Here is a 16,125-nt window from a genome sequence, read left to right as displayed (position 1 = left end):
AATCTAAAAAAGTCGGATTTCCAGATGAATTACAGGAAGATATTTCTGGGGACACTCCTGGATTCCATAAGTCAAGCATCTTTTCTTCCAGCACCCAAACGCAAAGCGTTTATAAAATAAATATCTTCCTTCCAGAAAAGAGGAAGCTGTACTATAAGAGAAGCAATGCATGTACTAGGCATAATGACTTCTTGTATTCCCATGGTTCCTTGGGCTCAGATCCATACCAGACCCCTACAAAACCTGATCCTATCCAGCTGGAACAAAAAAACAGAATACCTTGGACAAGAAAATGGATATACTCACCAAAGTAAAGCATACGCTAGACTGGTGGATAGACCCAGCCAATCTTAAAAAAGGAGTATGCTGGAACAAAAGTCCATTCACGATAATGACCACCTATGCCAGCAAGAAGGGCTGGGGAGCCCAGGTAGGGGGCCAGTTTTTTCACGGAGATAGGTCGTCATTGGAAAGTCAAAGATCTTCAAATGCAAGAGAACTGGCGGCCGTCCTGAAAACTTTAAGAGTCGCAGGCCAGAGCCTGAGGGGAAAGCATCTGAGGATCTTATCACACTATGAAAACAGTCTGCAACCTCAGACACCAAGGAGGAAGTCAGAACCCTCAGAGAATTGCGGATCAGATTTTCTTCTGGGCCCAAAACAATGTTCCGTCAATTACAGCCTTACACCTAAGAGGGGCAGAAAACACCATGGCAGATTTCCTGAACAGGAACAAATTTCATCCGGGGGAACGGAGGTTAGACAGACAGATATTTAAGGAACTGTGCTGCAAATGGGGATTGCCTCAAGTCGATCTCTTTGCTTCCAGGGAAAATACCCAGACAAAAGATTATTTTTCTCTAGACCCCAAGGGAAATCCCTTAAGAGTAGATGCTATGTCGTAAATATGGAATATGAACCTGGCATACGCCTTTTCACCGTTTCCGCTCATCCCGGCATTTCTAAAAAAGATCAGCCAGAGCCCAGGGAACTTCATATTCATAGGTCCAGCTTGGCCAAAGAGAAGTTGGTATCCACTAGTTGGCACTAGAACAGCCAGTATCTCTACCTCTGATGCCGAACCTGCTGACCCAGGGACCGTTACTTTATCCAGACTTGAAGTTGAACTTGAAAGCATGGATCCTGAGAGGTAGATGCTAAAAAGGCAGGGATTATCAGATTATTTCCACCCTACAGAAAAGCCGTAAGCCGGTAACGTCTGCAATATACAACAAAATTTGGAAAAAATTTCATTCTTGGCCATCAGTGGTTCACCCAGATTCTACATCCCCTACTGTAGTACAAATATTAGATTTTTATTTTTTTTACAGAAGGGGTTTGATTTAGGACTAAGACCGAGTACATTGAAAGTACAGATCTCTGCTTTATCCACCTTTGTTGACTATTCGCTAGCTGATCACCGATGGGTTAAGAGATTTATAAAAGCTATAACCAGATTAAGGCCCTCCTTGAGACAAACTGTGCCACCCTGGGATCTTTCTCTGGTACTTAATGCTCTATGTGAGGCACCCTGTGAGCCTTTAGAATCCATTTCCCTGAAACATTTATCATTGAAAACCGCCTTTATAGTGGCAATCACTTCTGCCTGTAGAATAGGGGAGTCTCAGGCCCTATTTAAGAATCATGGAAGACAGACTAATTCTAAAATTAGATCCAGGCTTTCAACCCAAAGTGGCAACATCTTTTCATAGAGAACAAGAGATAATCCTGTCCTTTTTATGCTTCTCCTAGAAATCCACAAGAGGCACGGTTTCACTGCCTAAATGTCCAACGGACTGTCCTAAAATATCTACAGGAGACAGAATAAGAAAGAAGGGACTCTTTTCGTCAAAATTGGAGAAACCAGTAAAGGCAAGAGTCTCTAAAAGGACTCCAACCAGGTGGATCAAACAGACGACCCAGGAATCCTATCATCTTAAAAACAAGCCCTTTTCTCTCACTTCCTGTCTCTACAGAGATGGGGATGGACATCCTCCCATGTGCTATCATGTTGGATTACCGGTAAGACTAATCTCTGATTTCCCCACTTAAGGGGAAAAAAATCCTTCCTGACTCCAATCAGGCAATCAGAATAACTCCCTGGATCAACGACCCCTCTCTAGTATCTATAGTCTGTAATTTTATTACACTCCAGAAATACATCCAGGCCCCTCTTGAACTCTTTTAGTAAACTCACCATCACCACCTCCTCAGGCAGAGATTTTTATAGTCTCACTGCTCTTACCGTAAAGAATCCTCTTCTATGTTTGTGTACAAACCTTCTTTTCTCCAGACGCAGAGGATGTCCCTTCGTCACAGTCCTAGGGATAAATAGATGATGGGAGAGATCTCTGTAGTGACCCCTGATATATTTATACATAGTATTTAGATCTCCCCTCAGTCTTTTTTTTTTTCTTCTAAATGGAATAACCCTAATGTTGATCTCTCAAGGTACTGTAGTCCCCCCCCCCCCCCCCCATTCCAGTTATTACTTTAGTTGCCCTCCTCTGTACTCTTTCCAGCTCTGTCTGCATTGTTCTCAGGAGCCCAGAACTGTACACAGTACTCCATGTGTGGTCTGACTAGTGATTTATAAAGTGGTAGGACTATGTTCTCATCACGGGCATCTATGCCCCTTTTGATGCAACCCATTATCTTATTGGCAGCAACTGCCTGACACTGGTTTTTACAGCTTAGTTTGCTGTTTATTAAAATCCTTGGTCCTTTTCCATGTCAGTGTTACCCAGTGTTTTACCATTTACTATGTACGGGTGACTTGCATTATTCCTTCCCATGTGCATAACCTTACATTTGTCAGTGTTAAACCTCATCTGCCACTTCTCTACCCACGCCTCCAATCTATCCAGATCCATTTGTAGCAGTATATTGTCCTCTTCCGTGTCAGTTACTTTACACAGTTTAGTGTGATCGGCTTTAATTTATATTTTCCTGTGCAAGCCTTCTACAAGATCATTAATAAATATATTGAAGAGGATTGGGCCCAGTACTGACCCCTAAGGTACTCCACTAGTGACAGTGACCCAATCTGAGTGTGTACCGTTAATAACCACCCTCTGTTTTCTATCACTGAGCCAGTTACTTACCCATATACAGACATTTTCTCCCAGTCCAAGCATTCTCATTTTATATACTAACCTTTTATGCAGTACAGTGTCAAATGCTTTGGAGAAGTCCAGATATACGACATCCATTGATTCGCCACTGTCAAGTCTAGAACTTACCTCCTCATAGAAACTGATTAAACTAGCTTGACATGACCGATCCCTCATGAAACCATGCTGATATGGCGCTATTTGCTCCTTTTCATTGAGGTACTCCAAGATAGCATCTCTTAGAAAACCTTCAAACTGTTTACCCACAACAGATGTTAACCCCTTCAACCCCGGGCCTGTTTTCACCTTCCTGCCCAGGTCATTTTTTGCAAATCTCACTTTATGTAGTAATAACTTTAAAAAGCTTATACTTATACAGGCCATTCTGAGATTGATTTCTCGTCACATATCGTACTTCATGACAGTGGTAAAAAGTAAAAAAAAAAACATTTTTATTTATAAAAAAAAAAATAGAAAAATTAGCAAATTTCTATTTCTCAGCATGCTTCAGAGTGGAAGGAGCACCATATTGCTTTTGGAGAGCAGGTTTAGCTGGAATGGTATTTGGGAGCTATGTCGCATGTGAATACACCCTGAGGTGGCCCTAGAGTGGAAACCCCCAAAAAGTGACCCCATTCTGGAAACTACACCCCTCAAGGAATATTTCAAGGTGGGTAGTGAGCACTTTGACCTATCCGGTGTTTCACAGAATTAGGAATCGCTTGGCTGTGAAAATGAAAAATTACAATCCCCCTTTACACCCACATTTTTCACTTTCACAAGGAGTAACAGGACAACATTTTGTTCCCCATGTCTGCCCGAATACGCTAACACCCCATATGTGCTCAAAAAATGATGTATGGGTGCATGGCAGGGCTTTTGTAGGACAGATTTTGCAGGATTTACTTTTTGGAGCTATGTATCATATAAAGACACCCCTAGAGGTACCCCTAGAGTGGAAATCCCCAAAAAGTGACCCCATTCTGAAGACTACACCTCTCAAGGAATATTTAAAGATGTATAGTGAGAACTTTGACCCATCTGGCAGAATTAGGAAACGCTTGCCTGTGAAAATAAAAAATGTGCTCAAAAAATGATGTGGCAGGGCTCTAGATACAAACAGCTAAAAATGGATTTTGCTAACCTAAATTGGCAGACATGGATTTTAGATGCCATGTTGCATTAAATAAATTCCTGAGGTTCCCAGAAATGAACAACTGACTCCATTTCGGAAAGATCACCCCCGGACGAACATTTTAAGTGGTGGAAAGGTTACTTTTTACCAAACGGGTGTCTCACAGAAGGCAGAAATACTAGAGAGAGGGTTTCAAAGCACACATTTGTAAAAATGAAAAAGTACTAGCAGACCCCAATTTTTCACTTTTACAAGGGGTTAAAGGAGAAAATGCACCCCAGTATATGTTCCCAATTTTCTCCCCATTTTGCAAACACCCCATATGTGCTTGTAGCCTGCTGTTTTGGCGCACAGCAGGCCTTTAGAGGCAAAGTGCAAAATATGTTTTTTGCAGGCCTGAATTGGCAAGCATGGATTTTAGCTGCCATGTCTCATTTAAAAAATTTCCTGAGGTCCCCAGAAAAAAAAAAGTGACCCCATTTCGGAAAGAGCACCCTTGTACGAACATTTTAACTGGTTACCAAACAGGTGTCTCGCAGAAAAGATTATGTAGTGGTTGTTGGAAAGTGAGTATGCAAGTGAGGTGGACTAAATCAGAGATATGAAAATATTACCGGGCGCATAAAAGATGAAATTAAAAATCAATTGATGAGTGGTAGGTTGGGAAGCATTCTTTCATGCAGAAGCCTGGTTTATCAGGGCAGGTGTCACACTGATAAATGGTGTCCTTTCGTATTCCCCTTTTTTTTAACAAACCCGAAATCTTTTCTGGGTCTTTCCCCTTTTTGCTGTTTGTGGCACTTCACCAGGGAAATGTTGTCCTGGTACAACACGGGCACCATGACCTCCTCAAGTACTCGGGCCCTCCCCTTCCTGACTCTGGAAAATTAGGGCCTTGATTACCACCTCTTGGAACTGAAGGAAAGTTCCTGTGTGGCCTGCATTTCGATGTAAAATGTACACATTGTACATTGCCATCTGTACAATGTATACTTCAAGCTTTTTGTACCACACCTTAGTTTTACACATGGCACTGTAGGGCTTCAGGACTTGATCGGACAGATCAACCCCTCCCATGTGCCTGTTGTAATCAAGGATGCAGTCTGGCTTGTTGACAGGGATAGTGGTACCTCGCACTTGGCAGGAGAACTGGTGTTGGTGTGAATGGTGGTTAGTACAAGGACATCCCTCTTGTCCATGTACTTAGCCACCAGCATGTTCTCATGGAGGAGAGCTTTACTGTCACCTTTTCGGAGTAGTTGCCCTACCAGGGATCTAGGGAGCTCTCTCTGATTTTTTTCGCACTGTGCTGCAAGCCACAGTACCTCTGCGTTTTAGGGACATAAATAGAGGGATGCTAGTGTAATAGTTATCTACATAGAGGTCATAACCATTATCGAGCAGTGGGTGCAGTAAGTCCCACACAATATTACCAGAAACTCCTAGGACGAGGGGGCATTCAGGGGGTTGTATCCGGGAATCTTTCCCCTCATAAACCCGGAACCTGTAGGTGTACTCGGATGTACTCTCGCACAGCTTCTACATTTTTATTCCGTACCGTGCCCACTTGCTGGATAGGTACTGGCGAAATGTAACCCTTCCTTTAAAATGTACAAGGAACTCGTCTATGCTAATTTCTTTTTCTGGGGTGAACACCTCTGTAAATTTTGAGTTAAAGTGTTCCAGGAGGGGTCTTATTTTGAATAGACTGTTAAAATGTGGGTCATTTTGGGGGGGGGGGCACTGTGCGTCATTATAATGTAGGAATTTCAAGACATCTGAACTCCAATATTGTCTCATTTCGTATTTTTTTTACCAGGCCCATATGCAGCAACAGCCCCCAAAACTTCTTAATGTCTGCCGCATTTACTGGGGTCCAACCTATGGGTCTAGCATATGAGTATGTTGGGTCAGAGAAATAGATTTTGAAAAAATCTGAATTCCAGAGTTTCCCACTAACTATGGAAATTGGAGCTCATAATCCTCAGGCAGTGTGGTCCATAGGGGATTACTGGGGGGGGGGAGGGCTACTTCATCTCTCCTGGGGCGTCTACTTGAGGGTCCCTCATAACCGGATGACGATGATGATGGAGTAGAGGAATGTGGACGTACCATTCCTGAGAGATTCACAAAAAATGACCCACATTAGCCAATACAAGCCTGCAAGTCTTTCTCTTTAAATCCAAACTGCCATAAACAAAGTTTTACTCCAGGTTTCCATAACAACCCAGCCATATTTCTTTACTGCTTAAAGGGGCGGGCACAGTGGAGGTCACTGTTTTTAAAGGGGCGGGCACAGTGGAGGTCTCTGTTATTAAATGGGCGGGCGCTATGAAGGTCCCTGTTAAAGGGGCGGTCACTGTTAAAGGAGCGGTCACTGTGGAGGTCTCTGTTAAATAGGCGGGCAGTGTGGAGGTCTCTGTTAAAGGGGCGGGCACTATGAAGGTAACTGTTAAAGGGGTGGTAAATGCTAAAGGGGCAATTACTGTTAAAGGGGTGACCACTGTGGAGGTCACAGTTATGGGGGGGAAACCTGTCTTTTATCTATATATGCTAGAGATAGATATAGATATATATAGATATAGATATAGATAGATATAGATATATATAGATATAGATATATATAGATAGATATAGATATATATATAGATATATATATATATATATAATAGAGAAATGAGTGTCTGCCTGTCTGGACGTTCTTTATGCGCGACCAAACGACTGGACCAATATTCACCAAACCATTCCTGAGATATTCCCCAAAAATTAGCCCCCCCCCCCCCCCCCCCCCAATCCAAGCCTGCAAGTCTTTCTCTTCAAATCCCAACTGCCATAAACACAGTTTTTATCCAGGTTTCCATAACAACCCAGACCTTTTTCTGTACTGCTTAAAGGGGCGGGCACGATGGATATTAAATTGGCGGTCACTGTGAAAGGTGAAAGTCACTGTTAAAGGTAATGGGGATCTGAAACAGCTGCATGTGAGCCAAAGATCACTACAGCTGTTCCAGATGTTCTTTTTCTTCTTCTGAGTGAAAAGCAGTGATTTATGTGGTAGTACCAAAAGTCCCAGACTACAACGAGCAGCACAGAGGGGTTCTTTCTGCTGCATAGCGCTGCCATTGGCTGGAGCGTTGTTCCAGCCAATCGCAGCACTGGGAGGGGACATGGGCTAATGTAATCAGCCCCAATCACCTCCGTCCCAGCCACCAGCAGCACCACAGATTGGCTGATTGTAGTTTAGTGCTGCCATAGGCTGGAGCGTTGCTCCAGCCAATCGCAGCGCTGGGAAGACACCTGTCTGGTGTCCCCTTCCTGACCTAGGAGGAGACGTGCTGATGTCATCAGCCCCTCCCACATCTAGCCGAGCCCCCCTGCAGTTACATACATTGCCGGCGCTGCAATGGGCCGGTCTTCACTACCCAGTCAAACGCAGCGATTGGGGCTGCTGGGGGGCGGAAAAACTCCTCCTCCCCTTCAGCTAAGATGGCTGACTGCCGATTAGTGCAGACAGCTTACTCCGGTCACCGCGCGATGAGGCGCGGTGACCGGAGTTATCCATGACGTACTATTACTTCAAGATGCGGTAAGTCACAGACTTTCATGACGTAGTAGTACGTCATGTGTCGGGAACGGGTTAAACTTACCGGCCTATAGTTTCCAAGCTCTGTTTTTGGACCCATTTTGAATATTGACACCACATTTGCCATGCGCCAATCCTGTGGAACACTCCCTGTCAGTACAGAGTCCTTAAATATCAGAAATAAGGGTCTGGCTATGACATTACTTAATTCTCTTAGGATTCTCTTCCTGGGTCAGACAGGGCACTTTTAATGGGGAATTTACATTTTTCACTCTGCATTTCATCTGACAGTTTATTTTTTTCAGTGAATACTGAATTTTCTGTATTCACAAGAAAAAAATATTTAATAGCTTTGCTTTCTCCTCATCGCTCTCTGCAACTTCCCCCTCATTACTCTGTAGAGGGCCGACACCTTCAGATTTATACTTTTTACCATTTATTGTTTTCTCTACAGTTCTATTTATCCACATTGTTTTTTTTCTTGTTCCTTAACCTTTTATTCCCATAAGTTAAATTAAATTTTAAGATGCTTTTTAAAATATCCTATTTTGTGGCTGTATTTTTTATTTTTGAGGACTTTGTCCCAGTTAGGCCTATGGCCTCTCTCAGTTGGCTAAATTTAGCTTTTTTGAAGTTTGGTATTTTTGTTCCTCCCTGGAGTATCACTCTTTTGAATGATAATTGGAAGGTTATTTCTTTATGGTCACTATTTCCCAGGTGTCCCCCCAACCTGCACGTCTGTTGTTCTGTCAGGTTTGTTTAATACTAAGTCTAGTATGGCCGTCCCTCTAGTTGGGTCCTGAACCAGTTGGGAAAGGTTATTTGGTTATTTTTTTTAATTACTTTTGGTTATTGCCAAGTCTTTGTTGGTTATTGTCTTTGTATATGGTTAATATAAGTCTTTGGTTATTGCCAAGAACCTGTTTCCTTTATGAGATATACAAGTTTCCGTTTCCCAGTCTATATCTGGGTATTTGAAGTCCCCCATAATAACCACCTCATTATGATTTGCCACCTCATCTATCTCGTTTAGTAGTAGATTTTCTGTGGACTCTGGTATATTGGGTGGTTTATAATAAACTCCTATTAGTAATTTATTATTGTTTTTGCCTTCATGTATTTCTACCCACAGTGTCTCCACTTGTTCATGTCCCTCACTTATATCTTCCCGGAGTGCGGGCTTTAGACAGGACTTTACATAAAGGCCGACCCCTCCCCCTCTCCGGTTTTGGCAATATTCCCCCCCACCCCCCCTAAACAGACTGTAACCCTGTGCATTACTGCCCAGTCATAGCTATTATCCAGCCATGTCTCAGTTATTCCACTATATCATAGTCCTCCTCACACATCACTAATTCCAGTTCCCCAGTTTTATTAGTCAGGCTTCTGGCATTAGTATACATACATTTAAGATGTTTATGTATATTTTTTACCCTACACTTTTTCTTCTGAGCTGTTCTAGTCCCTCCTTCTATTCCTCCTTCAGACCCATTACCTTACCCCCGGTCTCTATCTGCACTATCTTCCCATCCTATAATGTAATTACCCTCCCCCAGTCCCTTAGTTTAAACACTCCTCCAACCTTCTAGCCATCTTCTCCCCCAACACATCTAACCTTTTCCCCATTGAGGTGCAGCCCATCCCTACGAAGAGCCTGTAGCCGAGAGATAAGTCGGCCCAGTTCTCCAGGAACACAAACCCCTCCTCCCTACACCATTTCTTAAGCCAATTGTTAACCTCCCTAATCACCCGCTGCCTTTCTTGTGTGGCTCGTGGTACCGGTAGTATTTTGCAAAATACTACCTTTGAGGTCCTTGCCGTAAGCTTTTTGACCTAAATCCCTAAAATCATTTTTAAGGATGCTCCACCTACCTTTAACTTTGTCTTTGTCTCCGATATGGAGCATGACTGCTCGATCTTCTCCAGCCTCCCTCCCCCCCCCCCCCCCCAGTAATCTGTCAACCCGATCTACAATGTGTTGAACTCAAGCGCCAGGAAGACAACACACTGTTTGACGATTCCGGTCTTTGTGACAGATCGCCCTTTCTGTACCCCAAATAATTGAGTCTCCCACTACCAGCACCTGTCTGGCCTGCCCTGCTCTCCTGGTCCCCCGCTTACTGGAGCTGATATTCCCCTGACTGGCAGAGGAAGTGTCTGGCTGCAGCAGTGCTTTCCCTGAACCGACATCCCCCTCATCTGCCAACAGTGCAAATTTGTTGTTGTGTTTCAGATCAGGGCTAGCCTCCCTTGCACTCTTCCCTCTACCCCGTTTTCTAACTGTTACCCAGCTAGCTACCTCACTTTCCTCAGCCTCCTCGCTACCACCCTCCCCCACATCTACCCCATAGAGTGCTTGCTCAGTGAGCAGCAAACTCTTTTCCAAATTGTCAACGATTCTCAGTGTTGAAATTCGCACGTTTATATATTCGATGTGCGATTGCAAATGGGTAATTTGCTCACATTTTGAACAAAGATATGCACCCTCAAACAGCTGTTCCAGGGCTGCATTTTTGGGGTGATCCCTCTGTTTGGGGGACACTGTCTAACCTTTCAGATGCTGTGGTGCTACTAACCACAGTTATTGAGGAGCTACATGGCAGGACTAACTGCTACGAGTTCCAGATGTGTAACACAGTTGACATCCACTGTGCACAGAGCACGCTTGGCTTCTGAGCATGCTCTGTTTATTCCCAAGTACTGTAATAACCAATACCATATAGGCCAAGAAACCCAATCAATGACAATATTATCCAGCAAATCTAAAACATAACTTTTGTTCCAATCTCAAGGGTGCCTTCATACGCGGCAGACAGCCATTTTACCTTAAAGTTGTTATCCGACACTAAAAAAAAAGTGTCCTTTTACCCTCATTCAGACCTTTAATGGCTTCATTTAGACTCTGTCCTCCTTAGGATTTGCTCTTTCCTTTGCTTTCTGAACTAAAAAACATAAAGATTATTTTCCCAACCTTCTTCTTTGTCTTTCCTTTTTTTGTGATCAGAAACAGATGAGGATGGATTCCTCTGGGCTAATGAGATCTGAGCCATATGCATGAAAAGGGCTCCTACTCATTTCATCATTTTATTTAATTTGAATTACAAGCTATAGGATATGACTGCATGTGACAAGCACCTGAGGAATAGTGTGTAAACAGATTTCTTCTACACACTTGTGTAAGCAATTCATAGTGGAAATTTACCTTTGATGCAAAGTTTAAGATCCACAACAAAATCGTGGACACATCTTTAGTGGAAATCCACCCGTCTGTGTGCTCATTGGCACTGGAGAGTGTGGCGGGCAGTGGGTACCCTCCTCTCTTGCCTCCTAATATCGCCTACCAAGAGCGTGGTCTGATTGTTGATTTGTAAGTGCCCGGGATATGACCGACCAGTGTTGGTGTGCAAATCCTCCAACACTACCTATCTGGGGCAGTGCTGTGACTGCTCCAACCTGCACCGCAACCTAAGCACCAAGCATTAAAATGTGTTACTGCGCAGCTGGGATCAGGCAAATTTCAGCGAGCTGATTAAAAAAATATATAGTGGCTCACTTTCCTGATATCAAAGGACGGCTGCTCAGGGGCTTGCTGGATTAATTTGGTGTCATGAACAGGAATGTTCCTTGGTATCGTTGGCCCAGTTGTGTGAGTGAGAGACCTTATTGGCTTGCCGGAGGAAATTTAGTGGAAGCTACAACCAACTTGTGTTGGCAAGGATCCGTGGGTGTGTTTCACACTCACCACTTGCTATAAAGGAGAAATGCTCTATTCATTATGCACCAACAAAAAAGGGGTTAATAGACCATCTTGGATCTGCACCACATTGTAGCACCGTTCCTCCAGAGTGGAAAATGGAGAGAACTACTAGTTGTGGAGCAGTCAAGATGTGTCAGCCTGATGTTCCCCTGGGTGCGGGGGCCCGGTACCATAAATCAAGTTCCCGTTTATTGTTTTGTCAAAAACAAAGGGCCTTCGGGCCAGAAGAGTCTTCTGGTACCTGGGATTTAGAGTTTGCCTGTCACCAGAAGCTGCCATCTCGTTGAAGTGCTAGAGAAGATAGCTGAAAGCCCATCACATGCGCATGAAGGCGGAGGAGATTGGTCATCCGATGGATGTGGAGGCGACTACCCCGAACCATCCAACCGCTGAATAAGGTGCGGGTGTCCTAAGTTCAGAGCCAGATCCACAACTTTCTAGTGATCAACACCGGCCAGTGTGCCGGTTGCGGGCGTGGCTTCTATTTCATCGCCCAGCGGGGAGGATCGAGGCATCAAGATATCACTGCTATAGGCTGTGGCTAGAGTGCTTTATCTTTTCGGGCGGAAGGGCTGCAAGATCCCCTGTGGCACAATCCTAGGCCCAGGGACCCCATACTGGAGTGGTGCTTGGGGACCGGCAAGTTGTTTCCGGTGGAGAGGGGTTTCGGCTTTGCTGGATGTTGAGACCAACAAAGAAGTCTTAGCCGGTCAGAGAAGAGGCCATGCCTGCCGTATCCCCTCCACAGCCTGTACCGAGGGGATGAAGTAGAATTCACCCAGTTTCACTGCTGGTGTGACGCAATTGGTGGGGTATTACAATGTGACGCTACCACAGCACTACATTAGGGCCACTACCACTCTCATCTTCTACACTGGCTCCTCTGGGTTTTGCTGCACTTCTGTATAGGACACTGGCCATCCTCATATAAAATATGATCTCACTATGACAGAGAAGATTTCACGGGACTGTGTTTGTGACCCAGACTGCGGAGAGTTTTCTAGTGTTTACATGCTGGCAATCAGCCGTGGAAGCAGCATATAGTAGTTGCAATCTCCAGTTACCTTTTGACCTAGACTAGTGTTAGGCAAGTCCAAGCATCACTGTTGCGTACACTGCCTACACACAGATACTGTTTGAGGTTTTCATAGCCACAAGGACATGTCGAGGGCTGTCACATATACATCCACATAGGACTGTATGTTAGAGGGGGCTGGAGGATGGAAAAGATGTTAATTTAGACTTGTGGTTTCCCTGCAATTAACAGTAACATAGTACATAACAGCAACAGCAACCTCTTAACATTATGTAGGCCTAATTTTCTTTTTTCTTTTCTTTTTATTTGAATTACTGCAACATTCATTGTCTGAAAATATTCATAAAATATTGCTAAGATACGCATTATTACTCTTCCGTAAAAAAAATTGTGGAACCTCTGGTCATAATAATGTCAGCTGACTGCGTATAAAAAAATATGTGACACATACCTGATTATGTAAGTGTTAATTTAAATTGTATATTGATGTAATTATACTGACCCACAGAATAAACACAGCATGAATGCTGTGAAAACGAGAACAAGACCCAGAAATCAAAGGTGGAAATTTATATTTGAAAGCCAAAATCATCATTTATGTAGCTTTCATGTTTTTAAGCTGCATTTTGCTACTTTCACACTAGCGTTTACGTTATCAGGTATTAAGTTCCATCATAGGAACTCAATACCGGAAAAAAAACGCTTCAGTTTTGTCCCCATTCATTGTCAATGGGGACAAAACTGAACAGAACGGCATTCCGTTCCGTGCTCCAATATGCATTCCTTTTTGTTTAGTTGCGTTCCAAGACCGGAGAGCAAACCACAACAATTTGTATTTTGCTTTCCGTCCTGGCATGTGGAGCAAGACGGATCCATCATGACCCCCAATGCAAGTCAATGGGGACGGATCCGTTTTCTCTGATACAATAGAAAATTGATCCGTTCCTCATTGACTTTCAATGGAGTTAATGACTATCCGTCTTGGCAATGTTAAAATTTATACAACCGGATCCGTTTTAACGGATGCAGATGGTTGTATTATCAGTAACAGAAGCGTTTTTGCTGAACCCTGCCGGATCCAGCAAAAAAGCTAGTGTGAAAGTAGCCTTAGAAATAGATATTTCTGAATTCTGGCTGCCAACTTTTTTTCAAAGCAGTTATAAAGGGGTTTTAGCACTTCAGCAAGGGCCATTTATCACGTAGAAACAAAGTAATACAAGCCACTTACTAATGTATTGTTATTATTCATATTGCCTCCTTTGCTGGCTTGATTCATTTTTTCCATCACTTTATACACTGCTTGTTTCCATGGTTATGACCACCATACAATCCAGCAGCGGTGGCTGTGCTTGCACACTATAGAAAAAAGTGATAGCCTATGCACACTCCCGCAATTCCAGCCAGCAGAGAGGCCAGTCCTTTTTCCTATAGTGTGCACGCATGGCCACCGCTGCTGGATTGTGAGCAGTGTAAAATGTAATGGAAAAATGAATCCAGCCTGCAAATGAAAAAATATGGAAAATAACAATATATTACTAAGTGACTTGTATTACTTTGTTTCTACATGATAAATGCCACTTGCTGAAGTGACACAACCCCTTTAAGTATATTTGGCACAAAGTGTATGCTTTACTGCAGCTTAGGTAAACTTTCTAATTGTTTCATGTGATAATCTAAGTTTTATAAGTCATCAAAGAAATATTGATGAAATGTGTGCTTTTTTTAATATGTAAATGTGTTTATTTTAATTGCCAGGATATGACTCGGTGGATTGAAGTATTAACTATTTGTGTGCGCAATGTCTGTTCCATAGAAGAACAAGTGACCTTTGAAAATATTCAGTCTCTTCCATCATCTGTGCTGCAGATTATTAGAGCCACTTTCACCCACTGCAAGGTGAACTGTTTGTATGAAATTATGCAGTAAATAATGTTTGACATTTGTTTTACAGACATTTTTAGGGAATTTTTAAGTAATCACAATAACAGAAAAGCAAAAGTGAAGGAAATGGGTAGGACAACAAAAAAAAGAGGAGACTAGATGAGAGAAAGAAATTGTAAAGTAAACAAGGAGGCCTATAGGACAAATTAAATCCAAGCAAGAAGCAATATTACATAACTGAACGAGAACCCAGATGAATATGAACCATTGTTATGCTTGACTCATCAAAAGGTCCCACCAGACAAGCAACAGTTAATGTAACACAACTTATTCCATGTGGCTATATGTAAAATAGTTTGGGTCTACAAATAACTTGTTACTTTTTTTTATTATCACCTGTATCTTTACATCCAGTTATGTTATATTAACCCGTAGGATACCAGCGCCGTAACTGTATGGTGCTGGGGACTGTGATTTAAATCCCAGCGCCGTACAGCTGCGGCACGCTGATCGGGATGGTGCAGGAGCTGCCCCTGCCCAATCAGCAGGGGTCTGGCTGTTCCCGTTAGCCGTGCCCCTGCTGTATGCATCGGCATCGGTGAAACTGCCAATGTCGATGCATTTAACCCTAGATGTGCCGCGGTCAGCCCTGACTGCGACATGTGCGATGTTTGTAGAGTGTCCCTATCGGGTCCCTGCTCTGAAGTGATGGGGACCCGATGCCTTCCATAGGCATGGTGCTGCCTTCCATGTAGGCCTGTGAGACCCAACCCGCTGGGTCTCACAGGCAAGCAGGCTCTAAGTGTGTTAAACTGTGTAATACACTTACAGCCAATGCATTACAATACAGATGTAAAATAAAAAAATGTAAAAAGTTTTTCATAATAAAAAAAATGTAGTTTCAAGTAAAAAAAAAAAAAAAAAAAAAAAGTAGGCATATTACGCGGTATTGCCTCCACCCGTCAGGTGAACGCCATAAAAAAAAAATTTGGGCCAAAACAGCTATTTTCTGGTCACCTTGCCTCGCTGAGAATTGCTCAAAAAATAAGTATGGTAATATGGCTCAGAAAATGGCAACACAAAAACAAGATGTTTTTCTTGTCAAAAATGCTTTTACTGTGTAAAACTTAAAAATAAAAATAATAGACATATTAGGTATCACCATGTCCGTAACAACCTGCTCTATAAAAATATCACATGATATACCCTGTCAGGTGAACACTGTAAAAAAAATAAAAACTGTGCCAAAACAGCCACCTTGCTTCACAAAAAGTGTAATGCCAAGTGATCAAAAAGTTGTATGTAACCCAAAATGGTACCCATCAAACATTCATCTCATCCTGCAAAAAATGAGACCCTACCTAAGACCATCACCAGAAAAAATAAAAATAAATATATGGCTCTATGTGTAAAACTTAACAAAAATAAAAATAATAGACACATTGGGCATCCCCGCATCCATAACAACCTGCGCTATAAAAATATCACATGATATAGTCTGTCAGGTGAACGCTGTAAAAATAAAATAAACTATGCCAGAACAGTCTTCTTTTTTTTTTTTTTTTTGTCACCTAGCCTTACAAAATGCATGAAATCGAGTGATCAAAAAGTCATATATAC

General features: G+C 42.8%; 1 protein-coding gene across 6 annotated transcripts in view; it reads left to right on the top strand.

Annotated features, from left to right (window-relative positions):
- Positions 1-16,125, top strand: part of C9H1orf112 (chromosome 9 C1orf112 homolog) — a 605,884-nt gene that overhangs the window by 69,896 nt on the left and 519,863 nt on the right. For all 6 annotated transcript variants that reach the window (XR_005774249.1, XM_040407709.1, XM_040407710.1 and 3 more), the window contains one exon: positions 14,380-14,520. Coding sequence is in view for 5 of the 6 variants with exons in the window: in XM_040407709.1 (XP_040263643.1) it covers positions 14,380-14,520 (141 nt within the window). In the remaining variant the exon portion in view is untranslated. The remainder of the gene's footprint in view (positions 1-14,379; positions 14,521-16,125) is intronic.

This window comes from Bufo bufo, chromosome 9 (assembly GCF_905171765.1).
Source record: "Bufo bufo chromosome 9, aBufBuf1.1, whole genome shotgun sequence".
Lineage (NCBI taxonomy): Eukaryota > Metazoa > Chordata > Amphibia > Anura > Bufonidae > Bufo > Bufo bufo.
The sequence above is the reverse complement of the archived record's forward strand: the minus strand, read 5'-3'. Positions and strand labels throughout refer to the sequence as shown.